The sequence below is a fragment of the Rhizopus delemar genome, genomic scaffold (genome assembly GCF_000149305.1).
Source record: "Rhizopus delemar RA 99-880 supercont3.3 genomic scaffold, whole genome shotgun sequence".
NCBI classification, from domain to species: Eukaryota; Fungi; Mucoromycota; class Mucoromycetes; order Mucorales; family Rhizopodaceae; genus Rhizopus; species Rhizopus delemar.
Window position 1 is genome coordinate 692,376 of NW_027137829.1, and position 20,354 is coordinate 712,729.

Consider the following 20,354-nt stretch of genomic DNA (forward strand, 5'->3'; position numbering starts at 1 on the left):
TTGCTTAATGCTAAAATAGGTTTTGTACTTCAGCAGAAAGACAACACCTGAGAAATTGCGGTTTTATATTTTTACTTTGGATTTTTTTAATCTCAATGAAATAATATTGAGGAGAGAAAGAGAGAAAGAGAGAAAGTAAAAGAGAGAGGGATACAATTATATAAAGGTCACCATCTTTTCAATTTCAATTCCTTTTTCTATCAAAACATCATCCAATTCATTCATCCAAATGACCTATTCTACTTGCAGCTTACCTTCTATTTCTGAACTTCCTTTGACTTCAAACTCCAACAAAACTCTTTCTTCATCAAAGCTTGACATCGTCAACCTATTATCATCACCTCCACTCAGTCCAACATTTCTTGAAGAAACTCAGCATAATGATGTAAAGATCAAAAGAAAGCGAGCATCGCCCGATCAACTGCTTGTTCTTAATCGCGTTTTCAGCCAGACGTATTTTCCCTCCACTGAAGTTCGCAGAGCACTTGGCAAACAGCTTGGAATGAGTCCACGTACAGTCCAGATCTGGTTTCAAAACAAGCGTCAGGCACTTCGTACACGAGGACATCAAGCACCGCAAGAGCAACCACCTTTCTACCTTCCTCCCATTTCCCCTCCAACTTCACCTATCTCGGAAGCATCTTTTCAATGCTCACAGCAAAAGGTTTCATTACCTCCTTTAAGATTACCTTCTACTTCAAATAATCATTACAATCCTCCTATGGATTACTTTCGCCACCGAGAGCTTTAATGAATACCGCAACACACCATATATATCTTTTCTATAGTTCCTCATGCCTCAGATTTCCCTTTACTAATGTATATTTTGGATCGCTTTATGTTTATTTACTATTTTATGCCTTCTTTAATGCAATATGCCTCCTTTTTCTTTGTGTATGCTGTTTCTTTTTTTCTTTTTCATTGTTCTCGTTTACGTAAACATTTTGTTGTTTGTTTTCGTCAATAAAACATATATTAAAAAATTTAACAGAGTTTTTTATTATTATTATTTGCATAATGTTTTTATAAGATATTTTCAAATACGAAAATTTTGTGTGCTTTCATTGGGTTATGTTTAGTTATAGCATAAAAAATAGCAATTGAGAAACAATAAAATAAATGTACAATTTCATATCAGAGCACCCTTAAAATTTGAATACATCTAACAAAGGGTGTATTCTTGCATTTAGGAGTGTAATATATTAAAGAAAAAAAAACATAACACCTACATTACTTATCTTAATGATTTAGATAGATGCCCTTTTTTAATATATAGACTGCAGCTTTTTTTAATTTCTGTGGCTATTCTAGAACTCTAGCCAAGATTTGAATTGATAGACTCCCTGTTTCACTTTTATTGTTCCTCATTTCTTGTACTAGTAGCAGTATAAAATAAAGTTATTGTTTTGTAGTATGCAAAAACAAAGCATCCATCCATTCATATTTGCATTTTATAAAAACAACTTTCTTCTTGCAAAGCTTTTTCTTCAAGTTCATGTCCAAGTATATACCTAAGTTTAAACAATTCCAGCCTACTTGTACACCTCTTTTTTAAAGGAGTTAAATGTGTCATAATCCTTGGATAAGCTCTTTTTTTTTTTTTTTTTTTTTTTTTTTTTTTATTGTCTCTTTTTTCTGCTTCACGCGGGCATCGTACCTGCATTGATGCAATGCATACTAACTATTAAAAGGGTTATACTTCTTTATATGGTAGACATTAAAGAAATACCACAGATCAATTTTTTACTGTATTTGAAGACTCGTGCAAATCCGTACAAGCACAAACAAGAAAACAATTGTAATACACATATCATCACCAGACATAATTTCATCTCCTAATATTAAAAAAGAGAGCTCCTTAGTTTATCTTTTCCACCTTTACTTATTTGTAATCTATACGGTTAAAGCCAATACCCCCTCCTTATACTAGGTCCTTTTTGTAGCTATACATGTCAGTTTCATATGCATATAATGAAAGAGAGGAAGGTACCTAGATAGGTACCGTGTAAACGGAAAATATTAAAGTGGTTAGCAAAATCAAGATGTAAAACAAACTATCAAGCACAAGTGTTTTCTTTAACTTTATGAAGACAAGCAAAAAGGAAATTTATTGACAAACGCATATAGCTAAATATACCGTCCTTTTCGACTTCTTCTTAGTCAATTATACTTATGATATATACCATCACAAGCAACCATGGTTAAACCAATAGACTGCACATAATATGCTACAGATACGATTTATTTAATTCTCTCTCCTTCCTATACAGAACTACGGCAATTTCTGTGAAATGAACATAAAAAACCCCCTTCTCCTGAATTTAAACAGGGAGATATTTAGTACCATTCACAAGCAGGGAAAAAGTATTAAATCTATAAATATCAAAAGCATAGGAGAAGAACAAAAATAAGAAGTCTATGTATTTCGGTACCAAAGTCATAAGAGCGCACGGTTGAATTATAGATTCAACATACGAATAGGCAAAAACTTTATTCGTCTTGGTCTGTATACACATAGATTAAATATATCTCTTCTATTTCATCATCTATTTTGCTCCCTAACTTCAATCTTCTTCTTTCTTTTTTTTTAAGTAACAAAAGTGGCAAAAGTCCTTGTCTGTGAGACAGTTATTACTACAAAAGTTTTTTAAGGAACAATAGCAAAAATCTAACCGCGAAGAGCAACCTTTTTTAATATTACTATCCTTTTAGAGCTTCTAAAATGAGAAAAATTATACTAGCCAATTGAGAAAACATGATAATTATTTTGGAAGCATCAAAGACTTTTCCAAAAAAAAAAAAAAAAAAAAAAGCCACGGTCAAAGAATGAAATTGAATGTCTTATCCATCCCTGACGTTTTGTTAGAATAATTGGCGAAGAAGCTTCTACAATTAGAGGAATCGAAATTTCGCTGCTGTCAAAAGGTCGTCTTTTAACACCATATTTTTTAATAGAGAATTGATCTTTGACACTATTTTGATAAATTCGTGTGATAGATTAAAACAGACAACATAGCCAAATGCTTTTTTTTTGTTTCTCTCTCTCTCTTTTTCTTTTTCTTCCTTATCAAACTTTATTAGCAGCAAGTATCATCTTATTTACTTTTCTTATTAAAGAGCAAGACAACTTTCAGTAATAAACGCAGATGAAGCGAAAAAGAAGCTTACTTTGGACCCTCCATCTCAGGAGGGTTCATCTTCCAAAAAGCAAGAGTTAAACAAAACCTGTTATATGAACATTGTTATCAGTCAATATAACAAGGCTAAAGCCATACATGTATGGCAGTTGGTGCTTTTTTCCAAGCTCCAGTCGTTTCTGGCCCTCAAGCGACTCAACAAAAAGCCCCTATTTGTGAAGATTCTGATAGAGATTTTTAATCATTCTAAAAATCTGCTTTCAAATACGTGCCATCTAGTGATCTATTTAAAGGCTTCAAAAAGAGGTTAGGCACAGCTTGCAATAGCGTTTGCTTTCTCTACATGAATAAATAAACGGATGCAAATAGCATTTGGTAAAATACATGAATTCCGCTTCTTCTGAGGATCGCGTGAGAACTCTATAACAGGCTCTTATCCCTTACCCAGTGGGTAAGCTGTATAATGTTTTTTATGATAATCTTTTACTAGCATTCGTTCTATATATTTTTATCTTTTGGTGCCTCTCTTTTACTTCCATTTCAAATTACTTTATAAATATTTCCCAAATTATTTTATTATTTCCTCCAAATTTGAAAAATAAAGTATTATCCCTCTATACAAAATACCATTTTCCACTGTATCCTTCGCTTTCTTCTTCCTTGACATGCTCATGAGTTTCCTATATGAAAGCTGTTTACAATTTCTTTCTTAAGTAAAATACATTTATATACCTTAACCTGAAGTAGCTCACTTTCTACTTTAAATGGAGATCCTTCTACCGAGACATTTTCTCTATCATATTTATTAAAAATGCCTATTTCTTTAGTTTCGTTTTTCTTTTCTTTCTTTACTTACACGCTTATATTATATGTTTCTGTCTTGTGTGGGATCTTTGCATGAATCAATTTTTGCCATGCTTTATGTGTTTCAGAGATAATAGAGTTTGCATATGTCTAATGTGAGATTATAAATAAAAAAAATTATGTCAAACGGGAAATTACTTTCTGCTTTTTACCTTATCTTTACATTCTCCATTGAAAGCAAACACATTTTTATCTTTTCCATCTGGAATCTTGTAAATTTCAAACCAATGTCTGGTAGCATCTAATAAGCCAGGGTAATGCTTCTTTACATCATCAATGTCTATATATATTGTGGATAAGCAAAAACGATTTAAGTCAAGGCGAAGAAAAAGTATACCATTTAGTTTGACAGCCATTGGATCTTTTGTATCGATGACTACAACCTTCCAGTCTGTCTCTCCTTCATCTATCATTGCCATAATACCCAACACCTTGACCTGCTTTATTTCTCCTTGTTTTGCTACACCTTCACCAATTTCAATAGCATCAATAGGATCATTATCACCCCTTGCTCCAGTTTCACTATGCAAGTCGGTGGGATCTTCCCAGGTCTTTATCGTATGTGAGTTTCTTTTTCTAGACGCTCATGGAAATAGGAATATATACGTACTTGAGGTAAAGCACCATAGTTCCAAATATAGCCTTTATGAGGGAAGCAGTTTCGAACAAACCTTGGTTTTCCTTTTTTGCAGTCTTGTTTTAAAGGATTGAATTTTTCTCCAATGGAAACCTGGTTATGTATTGATATTTCAGTAAGGAAAAGGATGTGTCATGAATTAGAATTACTTCAATTTTTGCATTCGACCAGCGAGGAATCTCGACAACCATGTTTACAATACTCTTTTCTGAAGGATCAGCATAAAGTGGAATGTCATGAAAAGGCGATACTATCTTGCCGTCCTTTTCTTTAAGGTGCATTAGTATATACAGTACTATAATCAGTGTTTATTGTTACCAATATGAACACGATAAGCCTCAGTAAATGGCTTCCCAGAAGCGACAGGTCTGTATGTAGAGGAATAAGAGCGCACAAGACGAAAAACAGGGGACAAACGAACACCTGTCAAAAGAGTCATTTTGGAATAAAAGAGTCCCTGGAAGACTGCCGGTCCATAAAAAAAATAGATTTGGACTCAGTTTGCATTCACCACTTTTTCTTACAATGAGACCTGATGAACATAAAGCAAAAGATTCTCGCAAATATCAAGCGCGTAAAAAGAATCAAGGTGACTCTTCAGCCGCAGAGATAGCTCAAGCACGTAGAAAAGCAGCAAAGGCAAATGATAGAGGCACTGGCATCGCTGCAATTCGTAGACGAAACGGTGATTTTGTGCAAGAAACTGAAGAAGAAAAGGAAGAAAGAAAAGCGCTTCAAGCTAAATATTCAAAGAGAGGAATTACAGCTAATTATGACCGATATGAAGAAGAAACGGAGCAAGGTAGAAGAACTGTGTGAATTAGAAAAAAGGAAATCGATGTTATATTAAAAAGTGATTAATTGTAGATCGTATTGAAAGAGATGCAGAATTAGGAATTGATCGTGAAACAACTGATCTAGTAACCATGTTGGAAGACATTGGTAAGAAATTTCTTTAAAATTGTTTAATACTTGTTTGTCTTAACACTATATATACAGACGAGGGTGGTTCAACTCTTTTCAAGTTCAAAGACGAGCAACTGTTTAGTGGAGAACAAAAGCAAACTGTAAGGAAATAACTTCTCTCGGGATTTGTTATTAACAACAAATAGCTACACAAGAATATGCTTCAGGTAGATTTTCAGTCATTTTTACCTGTGCTTGAAAGTATTGATACACAGCAACTATTGGGTCTAACTGAAGCTGATAGCGATCTGGTAAATAAAGGAGAATAATAACGTATAAAATAAATGGTTGAATAAGAAAGAAATAGGTTGATGATATGCTGAATTACCATCCAGTCGTTCCTGATAAACCTATTGTTCCAGCATTTAATAAAAACGCTAAAGGATATGTAATATTCAACAAACAGCAACAACAGCAACCAATGCGTAATGTTGCTCCCGAAGTAGATGGTATCTATTTAAGAAATGATGGTTCAAATCACCCAGTGATGAATGCGGCAAGCAGCAACAAATCAGTACATTCAGCATCAAATACAATTGAAAAGAAACCAAAAGAAAACCAAGTGACGGATGATTTAGATGAACTATTAGCGATAGATCACCAAAAGAACGAGGGGCCACTAAAGAGAGCAGTGCTGCCTAAGCCTGGATCAATAAAAAAGAAGCCAGTGATTGTGGCTCATGAAGATAGTAAGGATGACGAGGCTTGGTTAGATGACTTGCTTGATGAATAAATTTTTGTAAATATAATTTCTTTTTTCTGCTGACCATTTTGAAGGTTATACTGTAAACAAAATGCCCAATCTGTTATGAAAAAGCAGGGTTTTTCCTTTCTTCTTTTACCTTTTTCATTATGCATAATATCATCAGTTATTCTAGTCTAGAAAATAATGCAAACAGTAGTGTATCAGCAGAGCGTGAGCAAACTATAACATATATGGACAATTTGAGAAAGAGAAAAGATAGTAAAGAGAAAAAACAAACAGTAGCATGTTGTTTTACAAAAACATTGTGTTGTGGACAAACATCAAAAAAATACACAGAGTTCAAGCAAATTCGGCCAAGGCGATCTTGGTTCAATGATAAAACAATGAAAAAGAACTTATCTGGTGTTTTCAAAGGGTGTCAGTGTCACCATCCATCCTTTATAAATTATCAGTAAAAGAAACTCGTTGGACTCGATTTGAACAAAAGAATGAACAATTGTTAACAAGTCACTATTATTCATTTACAAGCAAATATGCATAGGACAGCATTGACATACAAGACAGACATATCTTTGATGAAACTGTCACAGTTCGAGTGATTTTTCAAGAAGTTGTTGCATTTGCTGTCGATCCTGATCGATTAGAACCGATCATTTTTGAAATCGTGTCTCACCCAAAGCTAAATTGGATACAAAAATGAACTTCAATGTTGGTAGCGCGGAGAAGACGGAAGTAAGGAAAAAAAAGTGGTACGATACATAAGATGACCAAAATGGATTTTATTTTACTGTTATTTGTTTTATCGAGCCAATCACCTGTCTTGATAGACAGGATAAAGAGAATGGGAAAATTCTGTTGACACGTCCGTTAGTAATTGTAGTTCAATGATAAAAAGTTTAATTTTGAGAAATTTGACAGTTGCTATGCAACTGTCCAATTTGTTGTTAGGTCATTAAAATATAATATAGTTGCTTTAATTAAGCTGCAAAGCTTTCTATCAAGTACAACAATGTATATCTGAGGCATCCTTGCGCAGAGTTTACAATAAAGTAGTTTTCTTATGCCACAATCCTAGGTACACTAATTTAAAAAGGCGAACTAATTACTGCCATATAAAATGTGGGATCTGGACGTACCTTGTATCTTTTCACCCTTTTTTATTTGTTCTATAAAAATGGATAGGTAATTGAGAAGTGTATACACTCCATGGAAAGTATAAAATCTTAAATTTAACGATCTATAGTGTTTTTATTGAAAAAGCTCGAAAATTGTTTGAAAAAACTGTCGAGCAAATAAAAGAGGTCATAGCGGAAGGGCTTGCAGCAGACAAAGCTTACTTTACACCCATTGGGTTGGCTTCTGCAGCAGTAGCAGGCTTCTTGGTTTGGGAACAGGTTGATTATCACAGAAAAAAAAGACATTTACCAGGCCCTTCGTTCAAAATGCCGCTCATTGGCTCTTTAATGGATTCCATGGAGCCAACATTTGATAAGTACAATTCGAAATGGAAAAGTGGTAATTTATCTTGTGTCTCTGTATTTAACCGGTAAAACCTCTTGCAAAAAAAAAAATCGAACCACTAATTCTTGTATATGCCATGTGCAGGTTCATTGTTATCGCTTCAAACTGCGAGCTTAGTCGTAAAATATTAAACTCACCGGGCTTTGTCCAACCTGCTGTGGTTGACTCCATGAGATATATTTTAACAGATGACAACTGGGTATTTATGGATGGTAAAGAGCACCTTAATTATCGTAAAGGGTTGCATTCACTCTTTCAGAGAAGTTCATTGGGTGGTTATCTGACAATTATGGATAAATGTTATCAAAAATTCTTTGACGAGTGGTTATCGCATGAAGGCAAAACCAGACGCTATCAGTGGGATTTTAGAGAGTTAAATATGCAATCCTCACTTCGCGTCTTTTTGGGCGATTTTATGCCAGAGTCGGTGGCAAAAAAATGTTCAGAAGAATATTTCAATATCACTGCTGCACTTGAACTAGTCAATTTTCCATATCCTCTTCCTGGCACTAAGATATACAAAGCTATGAAATCTCGCCAATATATCTACGATGCATTCGTTGAATCCATCAAAGACGCTCGAATCCGTATGAGCCAAGGCAGTCAAACTACCTGCCTTTTGGACAATTGGTTGGTCACGATGAAAGAAAACGAAAGAGAGTGCTTGGAGGCTGGCAAGCCCGCTCCTCATGTCTTTACCAATCATGAGATTGCCTTGACAATCTTGACCTTTTTATTTGCCTCTCAGGACGCCACGTCTTCTGCACTCACATGGACCTTTCAACTTTTGGCCGATCATCCAGAAACTTTGAAGAAGGTATATGATGAACAAGATAAGCTTCGTGCAGACGATCCTAACCAGCCATTGACGTTGGAATTAATGGAAAAATCAGTTTATTTGCGTCAAGTTGTCAAGGAATCACTTCGACTTAGACCACCTGTTCTCATGGTACCCTATCAAACACACAGAGATTTCCCTATTTCAGACGGCTACACTGTTCCTGCCAACTCCATGTTGATTCCCACTACTTATCCAGCATTACATGACCCTGTTGCTTATCCAAATCCTGATGCATTTGATCCTGATAGATGGGGTCCTGAGGGCGTAGCTGAGAGACACCCAAAGAACTTTATGGTATTTGGTAATGGGCCTCACCATTGTATTGGTAAAGAATATGCTATTCTTCATGTCATGTCTACTGTTGCCCAGGCTACAAGAAGGCTTGAGTTTAAGCACTATCCTACATCAGAATCTGATACAATCTGGTTATTTGCTACTACTTATCCCAAGGATGAATGCTCTATGAGTTTCCATCCTCGAACCAAATTCCCCTATCACTAATTAATATCTATTCATAATATTCGAATTCAATTCTTTTAGAAAAAGGAAAGAAATAAAAGCATTTTATATGTCCATTCAAAAAATTATTGGCTTGAATTTAAACTTTTTTTCTGTTTTTACCTCATTGAAATAAAATTTATGGAAATCATCGATCTTGAGGATCCTGATTTTCAGGCACCCATTATACCAGCAATACCAGATGCTTCAAAGAAAAGATCTATTGAAGAAGAGGAAGATGAGGAAGAAAATACACCAGAACGCTTAAACTGTAGCTTATGTGAGCTTCCTTGGACAACACAGGGCGCCCATCGTATCGTTCACTTAAAGTGTGGGGATGTATTTGGAAAAAGGTAAAAGCTGTTACTCTAAGCAACCAGCAAAATGTTAAAATGGCACATTAATTTTATGTAGTTGCATAGACACTTACGTCAAAGCCTTCAATTCCTGTCCACTATGCGGGTAAGATAAGCCAAATTACTTATACACTAATTACTAATATTTGTTCTATTGTGCAAACAGACAGATTGCAAATAAAAAAGACATGAGAATTATTTGGCCGACGAAGGTATTAGCAGAGGACGAAAGTGAAATGAAGCGATTAAAGAATGCTCTTGAAGAATCAAAAAATATACTAGAAACATATTTGAATGAAACACTGCTTGTTCAAAAGCAACTTCAAGAGTGTAGAAATGAACTTGCAGCAGTGAAAGCAGACGAGATTTTACAGCTAAAAGCAGAAATTTCAGTAGCAAACCGTGGATTGTCTGACAATATTCATACTACGCAATCAAAAGAGTTTCAACTTTGCCGAAGTTATGTTTCAGGAACAGAAGTAAGCCAAAAAAAAAAAAAAAAGACTATTTGTAACAGAGTATATAAAGTTTTTGTGATTGTAGAAATACCGTACAATGACAGTTTTACCTTTATTCGAAACTATTGTTGTATCAGCAGAACAACCACAAAACAACTCACATGGAATAAGAAAAATCAATTTGTTTGACACGAGTATATCAGAGTATATTGGATTGCATTTCAAGCAGATAAAAGACATCAAAACTTGCTCAGAACGATATATAGCGTTAACAACTAGCCTTGATAAAACGTTAAAATTGACATCACTAACTAATAATGTTACTGTTCAAACGTAATTGAAAAAAAAAAATGCAAAAAGAAAAGAGAACACAAGGAAATCTAACTTGTATCTAGTTATACCCTTGAATTTCCTGGTTGGTCTTGCGCTTTTGACGATCATAATACGAATTTACTTTATTGTGGTCTAGGAAATAACACATTGATGGTCTATGATATACGTAACACAAGATCGCATTTGCATAAACTAAAGGATTCTTCATCACAAGCTCCTATTCATTCATTGAATGTTGGTCAAGTAAACGATTCGCATTCGGCTGTCTTATGTTCTAATTTAGTGCAATCGTACGTATGGAACTTTAAAAAAGATGGCGATACACCGTCATACATCCCTATAGAAACCACTCCAGGTAATAATGGTCATAATAAAAAAAAACTAATTTTAGAAGTTATTAAACTATTTTTGTAGAATTTAAGCCATTTCATTCATATTATCAAAATGGAAAACTATTGACAAGTTTAAGAAACAAAGATACGACAGAATATGTCATTAGTCACAGCTCTGATACAAGTACCTATTGTTTCGATACAAATATTGACTGGTCATATACAAACAATTTCAAGCAAACATCACTAACAAGAAACAGCTTTTTTGAAAGAAATGATGAATTGTTTATTTGTTTTGCTGAAGCAGATACGGTAAGGTCCATTTAACATGTCAAACCATATCATAACCTTCCAGTAGCTTAAATGCAGGAATAAAAATTCAGAAATACAAAGCATCAAACTAAACGGAACAGTGTATGATATAAAACATTGTACCATTGATGATGATGAACTCATAGTTGCTTTATGCGAAAATGAAGTTTACGTGTACAAATATATGTAAAAAGGAAAAAATGTATAAAGTATACCCCCTCACTTTTGAAATCTTATGAAAAAATAAAACAAATTTGTCATTTATGATTGAAACAATGAGTACAAACTAACAACGTCCTTTGAAAGCATAAATAAGAGAGAATGGGCACATTTAACAATTCAAATACAGTATTTTTACTGGTTTTTGTATATTTCTTTTTTTCTTTTTTTTTTTATAAATGTCGTTTACAGACAGATATTTTGCTATCTTAAATACAAGCATAGCATCAGTCATAGATGAACTTTATTTTAGAAATCCAATATCAAGGGAAAATCGATCCTATGGACAAACCCTAACTGCGAGATTCAATTCAGGTAAGCGTACATACAAGCAATGTATATCTTTTTTAATGCTTGACCCTTAGATAGCTTAAACCTTTTTGGTAGCCCATCTAACCAAAGGCTCATTGCATGGCAGAAAGAGCTAATACCAAGCATCAAATTTAAACCTAACAGGCATGCCTGGATATATGTTGGCAATACTGATCTCACTCATGCATTCAGTCGCGCCTACATCGCTTGGACAAATATAATTAGTAGTATATACTTCAAGTAAAAATTCATTAAAGAAAACAGGTTTCTATTTAAATAACATTTACTTCCTTTACAGTGACAATGGTTCCAAAATAAAATGGGAAATGCCGCCTATTAATCATACTATAGCTTTGTCTTCTTTTTTAGATGGCTTTGACAAGATATTAAAACAAGAGATTAAGAACTGTATTCATAAAATTATTAATCTTGCTAACTTTGGTCGTAGTGTCAATTCAAGCTCTTTTGTACGCTTGGCTGTCGTTAACGTGATGCTTTCTATCACCTATGGCCATCTTAATACTGTCTTTTTCAAATCCGCCCTCTATCAAAAGATTGAGTCTGCGCTAGATACATACTATGAACTAGGAGGATCCTTTAAAACTCGCAGATTCTTGAATGACACCAGTAGACATGATTTCCAGATGTTCATGTACACAACATTGTTGCCCTTAATTCATCAATTGATCGAATTAGCTCGAGAAAGCAAAAATGACAACTTAATTAAGCAATTGGGCAAAATAGAACACCCATTGGATAAGGATGGAATGGCTGCTGTTATTGGTAGTCACTTTGATAAATTTAATCATGTTCTAAATATCGCTCTTCATAGGAGAACTTTTTTTTATTAGTTGTGATACAATCCATGTGGAAATGTTACGGGTCTGTGCTATACTATGTCGCTACTCCAACTCTCAAGAAATAGACAATTTTATTGTCTTAAATGAGCGTTTTTCTACATTCTCTGATGGCTCATGCCTTCCTTTCTATGCTAATTCCCAGAAAAGGCGTTTTAGATACCAATCTATCATTCATATTGTCCATAAGGCTTATCAAGGCAGTATGTATACTTATCATCATATTCATTCGTTGTACTGACCACTAACCTTGCTAGTTTCGTGCAAGAAACATATTATTCTCGAAAACACTACTATCTCAAGAGATATGTATGCATTCTACACTATTCCTAAGCAACTGTCTAAATTTCAGAGCTTACTACCAAGCCACTTTTTGGACAATAACAAGCCAATGAATGAAATCAATAAGGAACGTTTCACATTCAGTTGGACAAAATGCATTTATCCTCATGTTCATGCCGTAACTCAAACTTTATTTTCCCTTCTCATCTCAACCTATTTATCCTCTTTTTTTCAATAGACTAAAAAGCAGCACTTTACTGTCGCAGATTCTTCGTTATCTATCAAAAGCAACAAAATCTATCCCGATCTGAACCTACTATAATGAGTATAGTATGCAGTAATACTACCAATAAGACACAGGTTTTTTTATCCCCTTGAACGTCAATGAATACCTTATTTGGTTATCACGATACGATCTCATAAACTTTGTAACACGTATCTATTATTCTCTCAGATATACTTTGTACGCTATACTGTGATTGTGAATCGTTTTTTCCATTCTATCTTTTAACATTTCTTTTATTTTAATTCTCATGGTTGAGTTTTTAATATTAAATCTCATATATTAACGGTGTACCTATTCAGAATTTATACACTTTCGAGGCCAGAAGTGAAAACAATATTCCAGACAGTGAATACAATTTGGATGTGTTCGATGAATTTCTATACTGTTTCAATGTGAAGAAGTACATATGAATGGAGCTAGAAACAGATCCTTGATTTTGTTGATGCTACCCCAATAAAATAGAAATATCATCAAGATCCGCAACAGGATGTAGTTGGAACAACTCTAAAGAAACCAAATATCAGACAACTCATGTATCTCGAGCCTTGTAAGCTGCATCGAATAGAGATTGAGAAAATGATCAAAGACAATGTTGCAAAGGTTACAGACAGTAGAATGACAAGAAAAAAAAACAGAATGCAACAGCAGCCTCCAGATTGATGTGATGTTTTTGTGCAGCTGCTCTGTTGGACGAATTCATCTACTGATATATCTAAAAGAATAGACCAGTATTACTATCGTCAATGTCGACTTGATGACGATAGCTATACTGGAGAAAAACTAAAGATTTTCCCTGAGTATTACCAGAGTCTGATTCGTTAAGTTATTCAGTTTTTAGAGGCATGCAAAGCTTATGAATCAATCTATAACTGGCTTACTCTATTTCGATAGAGAGCTTTAAGCTGCTTTTGACTTGACTAGACGGTTCCAAGTAGGCCTTCTCATAAGTATAATATTACAACATGCAAAATTTTAAAATATGCAAATTAAAGTACACAAATAAGTTACAAGCGCAGAATTAGTCAAGAATCCAATAAAAGTAGCTGTACTCATTTTAGTTTACGACCTGTCTTTTTCGTGGATTTAATGTATCTTTATATGAACATGAAAAAATAAAAAGCAGACTGTGTTGGGTTCAATTCAAAATATCTGAATGAGCTGATCATTTCTCACAAATTGAGTGGCACAAGCTGCTTTTCCTTCTCAAACAATCATAGCAAGGTTTATTCAAAGGCACCCTGCCAAACAAGAAGTTTTTGCCAAGCATATTACATTTGATATAGCCAATTAAAGATATATATATATAAAGTAAAATTATGTTTATATTATGTTGCTTCAGTATTTCTATATATTTCAAGTCAGAAATAAGGTCATTAATGTACAACAGAGTCAACTCAGACGTTGTACACGTTTCCTAAGTGCGGGGATACTTCTTCAAGAATCCACAATCTATAAAGGGATTTATAATACATTTTATACACAAAACCAAGGGTTAGAAACCAATTTTAAACAGCCGTTTCTGTAATAAAAGAAGATTACCTGTGGAACTCTGTTTAAATCATTTTTCTTCTCTCTCTCTTTTTTCTTTTCTATACATCCATGGATTACTATCGAGAACTTCTAAAGGTCGACCGACCTGAGAGGTACACTACCCTTTTAGGCGCCGCTGTAGCTACTGTAGCAACCGCACTGTTTGTGAAAAGTGTCGTGAACAAGTCCAAGGAATACAAATCACCCGGAGGTCGAGAGATACCTTCACCCAAGGGAGATTACTTTTATTTGGGTAAATGACAGATGTGGATCAAACGTGTACAGTATGTACTGAATGGATGTTAGGCCACTTGCCATTATTGGGCAAAAGACCAGGATTGACGATTACCAAATGGCATCAAGAGCTAGGACCTATCTTTAGAATCAAGGTGGGTTCTCAAAATTGGGTTTTTGTGGGTGACGTGGAGGCTGCACATGAGCTTTTGGTATCAAAAGGTAGTGCTACTGCTGGTAGACCTGAGATGACATACTTGACCAAGGTTCACTCTCCTGGTGAGAGGCAAGTGACAGATGCGTCGTCGAGAGTTTAAACTTACCTACTCCTTAGGGGTGTCATCTTTGTGGATTATGGTAAAAAGTGGAAAGAGGCACGAAATGCGATCTTGAATATCCTATCACCAAAATCAGTGGAGAGTTTGTCTCACATTCTGGACCGTGAAGCACAACAAGTGGTCGATATCATGAGAGACCAGGCCAAGGTCAATGAAGAAGTCGATCCTCATCTCTTTACTCGTTTGGCTGGCATGAATCTGATGCTGGCAATTGCTTATGGTGTTCCTGGAGCAAAGAGTGTGGAAGAACCCGATTTTAAAAAGGTGGAGTATTTTTCGACCATGGCCATGAGGTTTTCGAGTCCCTCTGAGGACTTTAGTGTGATTTTTCCTAGCTTGAAATTTTTGGATGTCATTCTTAGAAAGGAGAAGAGAATGATTGACTTTAGAGATAAAGAATTCTTTCCGTATGTCCGAAATACGATCAAGCTCGCACGTGAAAGTAAGGAGGACAGTCTGGTGAAGAAAATGGACGAGATTAGAAAAGAGTATGGGTTAGATGAACAGAGTATCCTTTGCCTTTTAAGTAAGCCTTATTTTATTGTACAATCAATTGGATAGCTCACGCAAAGTAGGTGAAACTCTTACGGCTGGTACAGATACAACTTCAGTGGGTACTGCATGGGCTATTGGTATCCTTTGCCATCATCCTGAAGTTCAAAAGAAGCTTTGTGACGAAATTGATGCTTTCATAAGGAAGCATGGGCGTCAACCAGCTTTCTCAGACAGGGAAGAATTACCTTACTTTATTGCATTCGAAAAGGAATGTCTTCGATTCCGTGCGCCCACAGACCTGGGGCTTCCACATAAAGTACTCAAAGATGGTAAGGTCCCTTAAAGCTCTTACAATATGCATTCACACCCTTTTCTATCAGTTGTTTATAAAGACTACATTATTCCCAAGGGTCACATTATTTATGTCAACGTTCACACATTGCACAACGACCCTCAAGTTTTCCCAGAACCAGAAAAATTCATGCCTGAACGATTCTTGAACGACACACGATCCATGTATGCTTCAAGTAATGGTGCTATTCAAAACCGAGACCATTTTGCGTTTGGTTGGGGTAGACGTATCTGTCCTGGTATCTACTTGGTAAGCTCTCCCTTTGAAACCAGCACAGACTCATACTGTTTTATAGGCTGAAAGTCAAATATTCCACCTTCTTACAAAAATATTGGCCACAAGTACAATTGAACCTGCTATTTCATCCACTGGAGAAAAAATATATCCAGATTTAGACAATGTCATTGATACCGGTATCACTGTCGGACCTGTACCGTTTAAAATTCGCCTGGTCGAACGAATGGACAGGGTTCTTGCTTAATAATAAATGTACTGTTTAAAACGCCTTTACTTTTCTCAGTGTCTGTGCGAAAAAAAAAAAGAAATGGATACCAAACTACCTTTAACTGTCCTTATCAAACCCCTGCACGAATGACTTTACTCGTTCCATCATGAGACAACTCAATGTACAAACACAAGCTGATGCGATTGTTTATTATAACACACGTCCGCTTGTTCTAATAAGCAGCGGCCAATCCTCCCTTTCTTGGATCACTGGCAGCATGTAGCGTGCCGTTCTTAAACCTTCGGATCGCTTGAGATCCTGACACAGTACCTGTCTCAACCAGGTTCTGTAGCTATGGAGAGTGTAAGCCATCCCTTTTCTTTTTCTATGTTTTCGCTTTTGTACCTGATGGCCTTTCTCTTCTAATGCACGCAAGATGGCTTCATCGTAACCTGTTTCAAACCCCACAAGGTTCGGAATGAGTTGATGATGGATCCTAGGTGCTTTTACAGCTTCAAATAAATCATGATTAAAATCATAGGTGTTCAAGATGACCTAAATACACTTGTTTAAAAAATATACATCTATACAAAATAAAAAGTTACATTCAGTGTGGCAGTTAGTATCTGTGAACCGCCTGAGCCTCCCACTGCTAATTCAATCGCATTATCTTCACTTTCGATGATGGTTGGTGTGATGGTAGAGAGGGGTCTCTTTCCAGGAGCTAGAAAGCAAATGAATACAAAACATCCGTAGTGAACCATTTACCTGCATTGTTGTATATGCTTGGATATAAACCAAAATTATTTGGAATACCAGGTATAGAGAAATCATCCATTTCATCATTCATAATAATGCCTGTAACAGGATCCATGAATTTCGCACCAAACATCAGATTGACTGTGGAAGTTAACGAGACTGCCCCATCTTCCTTATCTACGATGGAGAGATGCATAGTACCGTGAGGATCCTTGGTTTGGTATTTTGGTCCATAATACAGAGGGCTATGTGTTTTATCCTATGAAGGACATGTTAATCTACAAAAAAGCAAGTGCTACTGAATAGTTACATCCGATATGTTTCGACGAACATGATCAGCCCATTCTTTACTGATGATTTCCTCTAGACGTCCTTCGTTATGAACAAAGTCCGGATCGCCTAGCTCGGTTCGGAATGCATAACCAAACTTGAGTGATTCGATCAGACGATGGATGTTTAAGGCGGTAGGACCTGTCTTGTGGAAATCATAGGGCTCGATCAGGTTGAGGACGTGAAGAAGGATGGGCCCACTGGTAGGTGCTGAGCAAGTCACTACCTTTTTACCGTGATAAGACGTGCTGACCGTAGGACGAATCAAGGCTTGATAGTTTCTCATGTCATCCAAAGTCAGTATGCCACCTGCAGCTTGTGTCGCATTCACGATAGCTTCCGCAATCACACCCTACACATACTTTAGTTTCTTTACCAACAAGCATTGTCTGTACCTCATAAAACACATCAGCACCTTCCTTTGCAATCTTTCTCAGCGTTTGTCCCAAGCTGGGTCGTTTGATGATATCACCTGGTTGAGCAATGACTCCGGTGGGAGCATAGACTGCTGCAAACGCAGGTGAGGCTTCAATCCAAAGTTTGGATTTCTTGAAAACTTTAGCTCAGGACATGTTTCATGCTCTCCACTTACCAACAACTTGCTGTACAATAATTCAGTGACTTCAAAGCCTTCTTCTGCAATTCGAATAGCCGAATGAAATAAATCTTGCCAAGGCACCTTGCCATGTCTTTTGGATTTGTAAGCAAATTAGAGCAAGTCTTGATTTATCCACACCCCAAAAAAAAATATACCTTTTATGTGCTAGTTCGAATCCTCTGATCTCACCCCTGTTAAAAAAAAAAGAGGAGGGGAGACTGTGAGGAGACATGATAAGGGATTGTCTATTGCTATCAACTTACGGTACTGCTACAGCCATACCACCTCGTTGAGCAGCCATCGGATCATGTATAAACATATCTTTATGTGAACCATTAGGAGCAGTCTCGCGGAAATCAATGAATTCAAAGGTTCCATTTGGAGACCGGATGAGCATAAATCCTCCTCTAGAGGTCTGATAAGTCTTTTGTAACCCAACCTTTTCAAGAACAGCACTTACCCTCCGATACCTGTATGTGATCATTTGGAGTGAATATCACGCAACTCTGTTTTTTTTTGTTTTTTTGTTTTCTTTTTACCTGTGGCGAAACTATTCACAACACCTATACAAAGAGCAGAAGCAATAGCTGAATCAACAGCATTACCACCATTTCTTAAAACTATAAAATAAAGTCAGTAGAACTTTGGACTGTCCCCGTATCCTCTTTACTCTCCACTCCTGCTTCAGAGCATTCTTTCAATTCGACAGCAGCAGCGCCTTGGCTACCAACAATCAAATGCGGTTTGCTTGTGCTTTCTATTTATTTTTTTAACATGTCAACAGTGTATCCTTCAGACCAGCTTACCTTTGTTAAAAAAAGAAAAAGTAACTGAAATAAAAGTAAGCAGGAAGACGGCTGTGCCAATCATGTATAGCTTAGTGGGCCTTTTTGGCTTTATTTCCTTGTTTTCTAACAAAGCTCGATTCTCTTCATCCAGAATGTTCATGATGATTAATATAAAAAGAAAAAGATAAGAGAAAAAAAATGTGAAAATTGTAGCATAATCTATTCATTTACCGTCACACACATCAAGAAAGAGACCCCTCTGTTTCACAAAATTTATTCTTCATTGTGAGTGTGTATGTACAGATTGGTAGTAACAATAGGATCACACAAAGATTCCTTTTTGAGACTTTATTTGTTCACCATCAACAAACAGGCGTCTATGATGATTTGTGGTATCCTTAACGCACAAGCCATGGTAGTGTACGAACAATTTCAATCTCATCAAAGATTTTTTTTATAACAGCCAAAAGTAAAAGAAAGACGCAAACTTGAGGAATTTTGGATCAATCATGTATTCTCTTTGAGTATCTATTGATCGTCTCTTTGCTCATTTTTGAAGCAAACTCTGTCCTTTTAGATCTCACTGTTGATTTTTACAGGTGCTCACTACTCATGCTATGATGGTTTCTGATGGACACAAGGATGAGAATGATTAAATCAAAGACAGTTTATTCTGATAAACATCATCACCTTAAAATTACTCATGAATTGATTTAAATACTGCTCGGTGAGTTGAATAGAGTTACATGTGATAGAGAAACAAAGGAGAGAGAGAGAGGGAGGGAGGGAGAGAGCAAGACAGTTGGATAGATGGGAATGGCTTGAATGTCCTTTTTAAAAGAAAAGTGAAAAAGACAATTTGATATTACTTTTTTGGCATCAAGTATCAGTGAGCTTTGATTCTCTAAATTTGATAGAAATTTGTAATCGTGCCGGTATACAAGTAACCCTAGCTCTCTGTTCTTTTTTGATATCGTCTTGGGCTCATCAAAGGCCTAATGCCTTTTGACTGCCTTTCTGTAGATCGAATCCCTGTCACCATCCGATTGTCATCCTTCATGCCTCACAGAAAACACGGTGCTTATTAGGATTTTTGAAGGACGTTTGGCAGGCTAGAGACGGGCATCCATCTAAGCTGCACCAACTCTCCGGACCGGAGCAAAGCAACCTGTATGCTTGGAATGCATAAGGTAAACAGCGAATGAGCAGAGGTGCATGACGAGTAATATTTACCCCCTATTTTCGTGCCTTGGCAGTAGTGGATGGATTGTTATCAAAGACTGCGTGCTGTCTGACTTCCGAATGGTTGGGAAAGATGAAATATTGGGGGAAAGGGGACTTTAGATTATCCACTGATAAAAGAGACGCTTGGATGGTATGACAAGCGCGTATCGATAAAGTGTTATTTTCTGGGCGGGTCTATTTTCTGTAAATCAGACGCTTCAATCAACGGGAAGATCCGGGAAATGAATAAACATGACAAAAATGACTGAAGGATGCGATCAACAAAAGAAGAGAAAGAAAGAAAATGAATGCATTGAAAGGAAACACTGCTTATTTTGCTTCGG

General features: G+C 36.0%; 7 protein-coding genes across 7 annotated transcripts; 5 read left to right on the forward strand and 2 right to left on the reverse strand.

The window, feature by feature from the left end:
- Window positions 1–229: 229 nt before the first annotated feature.
- RO3G_04480 (uncharacterized protein) lies at window positions 230–751 on the forward strand (the record flags this gene model as incomplete). Its single annotated transcript, XM_067659070.1, has 1 exon — window positions 230–751. The coding sequence occupies one exon, from the start codon at window positions 230–232 to the stop codon at window positions 749–751; it is 522 nt and encodes a 173-aa protein (XP_067515171.1).
- Window positions 752–3,751: 3,000 nt separating this feature from the next.
- RO3G_04481 (uncharacterized protein) lies at window positions 3,752–4,829 on the reverse strand (the record flags this gene model as incomplete). Its single annotated transcript, XM_067659071.1, has 7 exons — window positions 3,752–3,817; window positions 3,870–3,930; window positions 3,994–4,091; window positions 4,154–4,281; window positions 4,426–4,552; window positions 4,612–4,731; window positions 4,788–4,829. 7 exons carry the CDS (start codon window positions 4,827–4,829, stop codon window positions 3,752–3,754), a joined length of 642 nt encoding a protein of 213 aa, XP_067515172.1.
- A 334-nt stretch (window positions 4,830–5,163) lies between these two features.
- Window positions 5,164–6,337, forward strand: RO3G_04482 (uncharacterized protein; the record flags this gene model as incomplete). The annotated part of the gene is made up of 5 exons (XM_067659072.1): window positions 5,164–5,440; window positions 5,506–5,580; window positions 5,638–5,705; window positions 5,751–5,855; window positions 5,912–6,337. The coding sequence occupies 5 exons, from the start codon at window positions 5,164–5,166 to the stop codon at window positions 6,335–6,337; spliced, it is 951 nt and encodes a 316-aa protein (XP_067515173.1).
- Window positions 6,338–7,752: 1,415 nt separating this feature from the next.
- RO3G_04483 (uncharacterized protein) lies at window positions 7,753–9,173 on the forward strand (the record flags this gene model as incomplete). The annotated part of the gene is made up of 2 exons (XM_067659073.1): window positions 7,753–7,856; window positions 7,916–9,173. The coding sequence occupies 2 exons, from the start codon at window positions 7,753–7,755 to the stop codon at window positions 9,171–9,173; spliced, it is 1,362 nt and encodes a 453-aa protein (XP_067515174.1).
- A 138-nt stretch (window positions 9,174–9,311) lies between these two features.
- Window positions 9,312–12,417, forward strand: RO3G_04484 (uncharacterized protein; the record flags this gene model as incomplete). The annotated part of the gene is made up of 10 exons (XM_067659074.1): window positions 9,312–9,523; window positions 9,593–9,632; window positions 9,739–10,005; window positions 10,070–10,188; window positions 10,380–10,672; window positions 10,732–10,961; window positions 11,434–11,495; window positions 11,568–11,732; window positions 11,791–12,275; window positions 12,344–12,417. The coding sequence occupies 10 exons, from the start codon at window positions 9,312–9,314 to the stop codon at window positions 12,415–12,417; spliced, it is 1,947 nt and encodes a 648-aa protein (XP_067515175.1).
- A 2,099-nt stretch (window positions 12,418–14,516) lies between these two features.
- On the forward strand, window positions 14,517–16,347 carry RO3G_04485 (uncharacterized protein; the record flags this gene model as incomplete). Its single annotated transcript, XM_067659075.1, has 6 exons — window positions 14,517–14,700; window positions 14,754–14,960; window positions 15,096–15,513; window positions 15,581–15,843; window positions 15,895–16,115; window positions 16,162–16,347. The coding sequence occupies 6 exons, from the start codon at window positions 14,517–14,519 to the stop codon at window positions 16,345–16,347; spliced, it is 1,479 nt and encodes a 492-aa protein (XP_067515176.1).
- A 548-nt stretch (window positions 16,348–16,895) lies between these two features.
- On the reverse strand, window positions 16,896–18,946 carry RO3G_04486 (gamma-glutamyltransferase; the record flags this gene model as incomplete). Its single annotated transcript, XM_067659076.1, has 10 exons — window positions 16,896–17,035; window positions 17,080–17,329; window positions 17,381–17,752; window positions 17,796–17,948; window positions 17,993–18,089; window positions 18,154–18,189; window positions 18,262–18,403; window positions 18,538–18,618; window positions 18,669–18,755; window positions 18,805–18,946. 10 exons carry the CDS (start codon window positions 18,944–18,946, stop codon window positions 16,896–16,898), a joined length of 1,500 nt encoding a protein of 499 aa, XP_067515177.1.
- Between the last annotated feature and the right edge of the window lie 1,408 nt (window positions 18,947–20,354).